At 37.7% G+C, this 10,403-nt stretch overlaps 1 protein-coding gene across 3 annotated transcripts in view; it reads left to right on the top strand.

Annotated features, from left to right (window-relative positions):
• Window positions 1-242: 242 nt before the first annotated feature.
• The window catches only part of EMCN (endomucin), a 100,836-nt gene continuing 90,675 nt past the window's right edge, over window positions 243-10,403 (top strand). For 2 of the 3 annotated variants that reach the window (XM_049630937.1, XM_049630938.1), the window contains exon 1: window positions 245-440. In XM_049630937.1, coding sequence (XP_049486894.1) covers window positions 374-440 — 67 coding nt within the window. In that variant the 5' untranslated portion in view covers window positions 245-373. Of the gene's footprint in view, window positions 441-10,403 lie in introns of all 3 variants that reach the window. The other variant, XM_049630939.1, reaches the window with a different exon arrangement.

Raw genomic sequence — 10,403 nt, 5'->3', positions numbered from 1 at the left:
AAAACAAAAGTTAGAATGCTGTATGGTCCATTCTCAAGAAAGATCTGTTTCTGTTCAGCACCCGCCCTGACCTTTTTGTTGAAGAAGAACAAAATAATGTAGTAACAAAAACACAAGTGGCTGCCAAAGGAAGAGAAAAAAAAGTTCCTGTAAGGGACTGAAACAATAAATCTCCTCTCTGCTGAACTCCCAAAGGGACTGTGTGTATTTCCTCCCGTTCTTTATCAGAGCCCCCGAAATAAGTAGGAATGGGCAGTGGCTGTTCACATTCAGCACACCTTTTCCATTTGCTAATAAGGCCCTGCCAGGCTGGGAGGGAGTTGTCTCCGCCTGACTCTGAAGAGAAGAGCCACGGAGCCGATCCGCGGGCACCATGAAATCCCTTCAAGTGACCATCCTTTGTCTTCTGCTCAGTCTTTATAGCAGTAAAGAGGACACAGGTACCATTTTCTCTTATTCCTCTGACGGTGTGGATCAGAAATCACTAGCAGGGGACTCAGTCTCAGTTTACCCTCAGGGACCTTGCCCTGAAACGTGGCTGCAGCAATTCATTTGCTGTGTCCAGTGTGTGGATGTTGACTGGGAATGCATTGAGAAGGCTCCACGGAGAGAATGTTTGTTTTCACTGAAAGGAAATGTTTGCTGGTGCGGTGGCCTTGCAGCGTATTTGATGGGATCGTAAAGGTACAGGGAATACACAATAGCATTTTTTGAGAATAAAAACCTGGGAATTAAACACTGGTTAAAAATGTACTATTTATCACCACTGTGCTCCTTTCAGGTGTTAAGTCTAGAAATAATTACTGTGTCAAGTATGGGTGAAAGGCTGTAGTCAGAAACATTGCGTTGCAGATGCTGGCCTATATGCGTGGCCACTATCTTTTGGCTCTGATAAATTGAGAGGTTGGATAAAGCTGCCTAGGAAAATGAATAGCAGTATCTTGAGGTGGTCGGGGAAGTAAAGAGGAGAGTCATTTTGATAAAAGTGAGTAACATTTATTTGCTCCAGAAACCAGCACAAATCCACACATATACACACAACATTTGGCTCATCATCTCAAAAATCTTACCCATTGACGGCAGTTTCAGAGACTCAACCAAAGGCTATATGTGAATCAATATAAGTCTTGACTATGTTAATGGCCAGTTGCAAGAGATTATTAACATTTATCTTCTAACCCTTTCTGAGGGATTCACTGTACGTAATTAAATTTAATCAATATTTATTAGGATCTTACCATGTAGTCATCAGTGCAAGAAATACATGAATGATTAAGCCATTGTCCTTACCAACAGTGGTAAATGTAGTGTGGGGAAAAATAAATATGTAATTCTAATACACGACAGATTTAATAAGCATGAAAACCAAAGTACAAGCTGTCATAAAAGAGCACAGTTGGGAAATATTGATTCTGAGGGGCCCTGGGAAAATATCAGTTCTAATTTTATTTTTTCATGTGCTCTTTTCAAAAGTTTATTGCCTACAAAAATTCTAATATAGAGTAATAATATAGGAAAAATTACATACACTGCTTCAATAATATTTATCATTAATTTCTCAAAATACATACATACATTTAGGACTCATTCCCAAACACTTCAAAATCACCTATGATGGCTTACCATGCATCTTGGCGTTTCCAGAGTCAAGTTGCAGCAGGTATCAAGGCCAGAAAACCTAACTTAGAAGAGTTACCAAGCATCTGAGTTTTTAAAATAAAGAGTATTTGTGAGAGGCCACAGAAATCAGTATATGAGCTTTTAAGTAACTCTTCAGTATGCATGGGAAAGATTGGTAGGAATCCCAATGCCATGAAAAACACTGCTTACAAACACGGGTCAGGTCAATATAAATTTGAAAGTCTGGATGAAGCTGTCCCTTGCCCCGGGTCTGTAAGTACACTAATTTCCCGGCATTGTTAAACTCTGAATGGATTACATGTCTTTCTGAAAGCAAAATGGAATGGTATCAGTTCAAGAATTCAGTAGTGTCAAATCAAGAATCAGCCTGCAAAACCTGGCCGTAAGAAAGATGGAAAGGTACAGGATAACCCAGAGATGACCTGGCAGATTTTCTGTTTATGATCATTTGGGGAAAATACCAACTTCTTTTCACTCACCAGTAGTGAGCACAACCTGTTAATGGTGTCTTCTTTCTAATGAACTATTAACCCAAGTAGGGTACTTTCTTATTTAAGCAGATATAATGATTACATAATGACTATCTCCTTCAACTTCTGCCAACAAGCCTATTTGTTAAGGAAAGTGTCTGTAAAATCTACTCCATTTTTCTTAAAAAAAGGAAACTTTAGCTCATGAGCATAAATTGCCCATCCAAGTGATGCCCAGAAGGAACTGGAAGAGGTTTTCCACCAGGTTGTATGGTTCTGTTGCACCTGGCTCTGCCTGTTCTGTTTCTGTCCCCAGATATGCCGCAGGAAATGAAGCATTTCCTAAGCTGATTTATTAAGTTCTTTCCCTAACCCTCTGTACCGGAAACACATTGATTTCAAAGCTTTGTACATTCCCCAAACTTAGAATGCTTAACATATTTCATCAGCAGAACTGATTATTAGGGGTGAGGCGGGAGGCATTTCATCTGCCTTAAATTCACAAGTTGTCAAGAAGATCCATGCTTTTTTGCATAGTAATTTATTCCTAAATAATGATCTTTTAGAGAAATTGACTACTTTTCTTTTTCCTTCTGACATTTTTGTCAGTCCCAGATTTAAATAAATACAATATAGTCTTTTGTGCTCATTGTGAAAATCAAGTGAATCTTTCTACACAGCAGTGAGTGACTTTCTATTACTTGGTTGGTGGTATAACATTTTACATTCTCCAATTTGGAAAGCTGTTCTGTTGAAATATGTACGTGAAGTTCCTGAAAAGGAACTGTCATTCTTTCCCAAGGTTTTCTAAATTGTATTTAAAACGGAACAGACCCCTCCTGTGGCTTTTAAACCCCTTTGGCTTTTAAGCCTAGATCTGTGAGCCTTTTCCTGTCAAGACTGAAAGACATGAAATGAAGAGGGCCTGGAAACAAGTTACTCTTCAAGCGCCATTTGCTTTTTGGAGTTTACATTAATTTAGGAAAGATGAAAATGTTTCTAGCATTTGCAAATGGGAACAAACATCATTTTATTGGTATCTGAAGAAGAATTTAATTGCTTGGAGAGATTCATTTGATACTGATCAAATATTCAGTTTCATGGAAAAAATGGATTGAACACACTGTAAGACAGGCTTTATACTAAATGCTATAGATTTATAGAGAATACTTAAGACTCAGCCATGGCCCTTGAAATGGGGAAGAGAAGAGGAGGTAAGGAATAAGAAGTTTGACTATATTGTAAGTCTTAAGTGGTGAATAAAGAATGATAGGGAGCTTAGTTTGGGGTGTAAGGGCATCAGAAAAGACTTCATATAAAAGTGGAAATTATGATGAACTTTGAAATTTGAAAAACAGGAGGCTCCAGACCGATGGAATTTCTTGAGTAGGAACATGAAAACATCAGTATATTCTAGTGTAGAAATGTAAGGATTGGATGTACACATTGGATGTAGGTTAAGTTTTAGAAACTAAGATTGGAAATAGAGTCTCAAGATATGTGGCTACCAGGATGAAAAATATTGGCTAGTTTTCAGTCAATAGTTAATACTGAATAGTTAATTCATTTAGAGCCTCTAAATGTGTTTCAGTGTGGAAATTATATGATTGGGGCTATACGTTGGGAAGATGAATCTGTCGGCAGGATATAAATTAGACTGCTGCAGTCAGGAGAGACGAAAGCTAAAGAAAATAGTGCAAATGTTATCGCCAGTCTAAAAATCTGTCAATAAAGTAAAAAAAAAAAAAAAAAGATTTGGGGAAGAGCCTAAAGGGAGTAGAAAGTTTGTGATTTGACATATTCTTGACTGGCAATGAGGGAGAAAGTGAATGAGATGTACAGAGAGGATTATCTGAAGACCAGAAGTAGGAAAATGGTTTGGGAGCAGAGGGAGGGAAAGATAGGTGGAGACCATTTAAGGAGAAAAATGAAGTCTTTGATTTTGGACATGGTGAGTTTGAAATCCTAATAAGATATTTAAACAGAGACGTTGAGGGTAAATTAAAATCCGCAGGGAATTGTAATGCCCCTGAAGTTGAAGGTGGCGGTGAGTGTTCTTTACTCTTGAATCCCAGGAGTTCTTAGTCCTGCCCACTTTAAGATTCATAACAGAGAAAAGCAATTTATTTCTCACCTGGATGCTCATATTTCTAGCTCTCTCATGGCACTTGTGTTTTAATTCTATCATAATTATTTGTAGGCATATCTGATCTCCTCTTCCAGATGATAAACACCTTGAAAGTAGGGGCCATATTTAATTACCATATTTATTTTGTTTGTCCAGTAACAGTTCTAAACATAGTAAGGACATAGTTAGCCGGATGACATGTAAATGAATGATACAGTTGCCTTCTTTTTTTGTTTTGTTTTGTTTTCATTTTTTATTTCTTCCAATGACAAGCACTCACCAGTTTATTGCCTTGTTTATATGAAAGATTATGGACATGTATGACTCATAGTGTATAACATGGATACAAATGGATTGCTTTGATCCTGGCAACGAAAGTGGGCACCAAATATAAGGAAAAGGGAAAGGGGCTTCTTATCAAAGGGAAGCCAGTTCCCAAAGTCTGGCCAAGAGAGAAGATGACACCTATAGATGGACCATCTAGCACTGGGTGACAGTAATTTACAACAAATATGGAAAAAGAAACAGCCTTGACTATAATCTTTGGGAGGAAGAGCATCTAAAAAGAATTAGCTCTACTTTTCCTTTTTGGGAATAAAATACTTTATGTAGTATCTTCTTATAGATAGAAATATTCAAGAAGAAACCTTATTCTCAAGCAACTTCTTAAAAATACAAAATGGATTTTTTTAAAAAAACAAAGTTCATAAAAAGTGAAGTTTAAGAAAGTTAATTCATGTGTTATTTTAGATAGCATAAGAGTTGCTTTAGAGCAGATCATTTTACTGATTACTTCTGTTTAGCTTAATCACTGTCAGCAAATCTTGCCTAAAATGGGTGTTCTATTGTAAGGAGAATGAACCAATAGGCAAACAGATCCATCGGGGAAGTATTCAGTCCCCACACCATTTGTTTAACATTCTTTTTTTTTTCCACTACTCATTTTGTTTGAAGTTTCTACCTAAAAGTAGAAGTGATCAGTCTAGAATTTCTGTTTTCAAGAGATTCATAACAGTAGTCACCAGTAAATTCTCTGGCAATTTTATCTTGCTAATTGTAATTATTCAGATAATTGAGGGAAAAAATGATGCCCCTTTGGGATTTTCAGAAAGCTTGTATTTTACTGGATCATTGCCCATCCTTTCCTTTTCATTGATGAAGTTCCATTTCATGCTTCAGGTAAACATTTTAACTTATGAATAATTCTAATTCAAGTAATTTCTATGTTTTTTGGGTTTTTTTTTTTTTTAGTCATCACTTTCCAACTTCCTCTTCATTTTTGAGAACAATTTGAGATGCACATTTCTAAACAGTGAATGTCAAAGCAGGAATGTACTCTAAGGGACATTCAATTCCTGTTAGTAAGTGCCTCTTTTCCCGTTACTGAATTCCTGTGGGTCATTATAGGATAAGATAATAATTCCTGTTGGGTGTTAGAAGAAACTCTTTTAGTTAGCAGACAAGATCCCTTTTGTACTGTTGCAGACACAACATCAGCATCGACATGAAAACCATTAGTGATGGCAGTTACATCTAGAAAGGCCACTGCATGGTTCCCAAATTTGGAACAACCATAGGAAAAAGTGTTTTAAACAAGGAAAAGAAAAGAAAAAAACAGTTTTCTAAACTTGAATACAAGCTTTATGTCTTGTAGAAATATCAGCAGAGATAATCATAACTAGTGTCTAAATAGAAGCAGCTACTGTACAAGCATTAGACCCCTGTTTTGTCTTTCCCTCTATCTTCTCCGGCTGTGTTTACTCCAGCCATCGCTATGGCAACCTGCCAGGCACATGTGTAGCCTGACAGCGCCTTGCTTCATGTGAATGTATATCTTTTGCTTTCTTGTCTGTGTCACTCTGATACTGAGACAGTGTCCCTGGCAGAACCGCATACGGCACTGTTGGGCATCTGAGCTTTAAGGGCAGGAGCAGTAGCCCCTCTATGAGACAACTCCTGCCGAAAGAGGAAATGGAGCCAGGGAATAAATGCTTTCCTCTTCTGTTCCTGCTCTGTTTCACTGCTTTAGTCCTCTCTCCCTTTCCCTGACTTCACTTTCCTTTACAAACTGTCTGCACACAGAGAGTTTGCACACTCTGCTTCATCTTGGGCTCTGTTTTCCAGTGAAATCCAGGATTAATTATTTCTCTTGATGGGCTCATTTTAGTGTGAATGATAAGAATATATCGAGATGTAGACTTGTTACAGTTTCTCTGATACTCCAATCATTATTCACCACCTTTCTTCCTCTTCACTTAAAAAAAAAAAAGCAAGAAAAAGCTTTATCGATCTTTTGTTGAATGTGTTAAACAATATTCTAAGCAGGTCCTTTTCTAAGGCAATCATTTGCCTGTTTGTATAGATTCAGGAATGAATTATATTGTAAGGTTGGTAGCCAAAAATGTTGAAGTCATTGATTTTATTCTTGGTGCACTGCTCATCTAAAATATGAACTGCTTTTTAAATCTGTCTGTTCAGTCATATTCTGTCTTAAACACAAATTAGTTGTGTCAAAACCCTGACATAGTTGGATCTGGTCCAATTTAACCCATATGAGTGTCATCACAACATCTACTGACATCTACCATTTATTAAGCCAGACATTTTACACGGATCACTTCCATCACAACATTTTAAGGCCAACTTTATTATTCCCATTTTACTGATTAGGAAATGAGGCTTGAGGGACTATAAAGTTATACTAGAGCAATGTGGTTTAAATCAAACGAGAGGAAGTTCTTCAAAATCTTCCTTGTAGCTTGTTGCCTTCCAGTGTGGTGAAATTGCAATACGTTGAATTTTTCTAACGGAAAAGAGAAAGCATAGAGACTTTAACACTTGGGTAATTCAGAAGCCACTGCTGCCTCTCATAGCATCTTCCACACCTTAAAAACCACAAACTAAGTGCCATGAATGAGTTTCCACTTAGCGATAATGATCCTCTTGCTGTGCTGGATTCAATTAATTACTAAGGGGATGCATTGAAAAGAGGTGTAGGCATTTGCCTACCTACCGATTGTTAAGTTAGTTGGGAAAAAACAATGTGGTTGTCTGCAATATAAATGTCAGTGCAGCTAATACGAGACTTGGAGAAGGAAAGAAGCTAAGGAAATAACTAACAGTGAATTAATCACTTAGTGTCACATTTATAACTCTTTTGGAGCCAGACTGTCTGGGTTCAAATTCCAGCTCTGCCACTTACTATCTGTGTGAACTTGGGCAAGTTGTGCAACCTTCAGCTTTCCCAGCTGTGCAATGGGACCAGCGCAGTCCCTACCTCATGGGAATATTAGGGGGATCACGTGAAGGCATGCACACAAAGAAAACACCCGCAATAGTGCCCTGCATGTGAGAACTCTGTAAGGTTTGCCGAGTTTAGGGACTCAGAGTTCTCTAGTTTATTATGTCCCATTCCTTAGACAAACTGCCTTATTTCCAAATCGATTCTAATGCAAACTCAGCAAATATTTAAATAATTATGATGTTAATTCTCACAAAGTGAAAAACCAGCGCGTGAAAATTTTTACTGAAGAATTGATGTGAGATGCTAGAAAGATGATTGCCATGTTTTTAATCACCATACGTGTAGGCACAATTTGATATGTGCAGATCGTATTCTCTCGAATGTCTTTCAGATTTGTAAGTTATTTAACTCACTGTATAAACTAACCACTCAAACTAATAAGTAAAAATATGTTTGTGTTTTTTTGTTTTAATTTTTTTGATGTTTATTTCTGAGAGAGACAGAGCATGAGTGGGGGATGGGGAGAGAGAGAGAGAGAGAGGGAGACACAGAATCTGAAGCAGGCTTCAGGCTCTGAGCTGTCAGCACAGAGCCCTACACGGGAGTGGAACCCTCAAACCGTGAGATCATGACCTGAGCCGAAGACGGATGCTTCACCGACTGAGCTACCCAGGTGCCCCAAAATGTGTTTGTTTTTAATGAAGATGCTAACTTTGTAGCCTGAGAATTGTCAGCCTCCTTACATATTCTCACCTTCCTTAAGGTATTGAGCACTGCTTAATCTGAGAGGTGGATATGTGAGGGGAAGACACCTTGATTTTAACGTGAGAACCAAGTTTGAGTCTAGCTTCTTAGTATGCTGAAATTAACCAAGGCATTAAATACTTCTTAGCCTCAGTTTCTTCATCTGAATATGAGAAAAATGATATTTGCTGACACAGTATTAGTGTTACATGAAAATCAGAAAACCTATTTGAAGTGCTCTGGAACTCATAGTTTACTATTTAAATATTGGTTATTAATATGCAAACTAACATTTAACTCACAGTATCAAGGAATAAGTAGGAAGGCATTTCATACATTTGGGAATTTGGCACTCCACGATTGCTCTTTGAGCTACAATACTTTTATATGTTGGGGCGCTGGGTGCCTCAGTCGGTTAAGTTTTGAACTCTTGATATCGGCTCAGGTTATGATCTCACTGCTCGTGGGTTGGAGCCCAGCCATCAGGCTCTGCGCTGACAGCACAGAGCCTGCTTGGGATTCTCTGTCTCCCATTCTCTTTGCCCCTCCCCTGCTCATACACATGTGCATACTTTCTCTCAAAATAAAGAAAGAAAGAAATACCTTTATATATTTTTCTACGGCTGCTACACATTCAAGTAGCCATGTGTTGAACTACTGTTTGAGTTATAAAAACCACACACATGAAACACAGAACCATTTGTATCAGGCATTGAATTTATTTTTAGCTCAAATGGGGAAAGAAATTATTTTTTGTGGTATGAACTGTGAAATCGTCCTCCGAGAGCATTTGGCAAGGGTGAGGACATAAACGGCGAGCTCTGGGACGCTGTCTCTAGGGAAGAGAGGTCACTCCTGCATTCGTCAGCTCGTGGCCATGGTGACAACTCTCTCCAACAATGAAACATCTCTCAAGTATCTCTCCCTGTGGACCCAGTTTTTGAAAACGAGATCCTCCATTTTAAATACACAAAATTAACAGCAATTGCATTATTGGGATTAAGATAATGAAATGATGTGAATCCATAAGCTTTTCTTTTTCTTTTTTCTTTTTTTTTTTTTTATGAATCCATAAGCTTTTTGTTATTTTTCTTTTTATCTTTTTCTGACAGCCTCATTTGTTGGGAACCAGTTTTATATTAACCAAAGTTGACAACTCCATAGATTTGCAAAATAGAAGAAAGAAAAATGACAATCCTGCCAGCCATTTAAAATCCTTTTATTAGGGTCCATTGTAACCTAACTGAATGTAAATCTCTTGAGAACAAAGACAATATCGAATTGATCTTTTTTTCCCCCAGGACCTATCTTTGGACACATAGGTGATGATCACTAACTAGCTCTTGCTTCAATTTGGAAAACTGTATTTCTTCAAAAGTCAGCAGAGTTGAAAAAAGTCAGAGTTGAAAATATACAAAACATTCCTGGATTTGTTTTCAGTGACTTGAGGACAATATTTATTTTTATCCTTGGCCTGCGTAGTGGAGAAGTTGTGAGTGTCATTTTGGTCAGCTGAACTGATTTAGTTTGCTTTATGAAATTGACCTGCAGTCCTGTTGCTGTATAAATAGCAGAAAATGCCCACCTCTGGTTTATATTAACTGTTCAAATCGCATAGGAGTGGTATGATTATCAGAACGCAAGTGTTGAATCATTCCTGTGTCTCGCTCAGAAGAAAAAAAAAAAGTATCCTACAATTCATTGGGTAATTCTGAAACACTTAGATCTCACTAGTCCTCATTCTTGCTAAAATGTAAAATTGTGGAAGTTCAACTGTAGAGATGCATTGATTACAGACTTTACCTCTCCAACTCTGAGGCCTTCATTCCGTGTGTTGAGTTAATAACTTTATTCTAATCTTGTCCAGAAGCAAAGGCATTAAATAATTCAGTTATTCCCAGGTTTTAACATTTTCGTTGATCAGTAAATAATAAAATTCCCCTCGGGCAGTTGACAGGCAATTAACCGGTTTTTACTTTGTCAAATAAAGACACAAACTACCTACAATGTACATACCATTTTCCAGTATGTTACATAAAATAAAGTCTGCTTTAGCTGTATGTATATATCCGGCAATAGAACAACTTTTTTTGCACTGAGTTCCGACTAATGTCACAAGCCGGCACTGTGCAAAGGTGAAGTGTACTGGTTGGTCTTGAAGCCAAGAGGCCTTCGG

The sequence above is a fragment of the Panthera uncia genome, chromosome B1, assembly GCF_023721935.1.
Source record: "Panthera uncia isolate 11264 chromosome B1, Puncia_PCG_1.0, whole genome shotgun sequence".
Taxonomy (NCBI): domain Eukaryota; kingdom Metazoa; phylum Chordata; class Mammalia; order Carnivora; family Felidae; genus Panthera; species Panthera uncia.
This window is presented reverse-complemented; position numbering and strand designations above follow the sequence as displayed.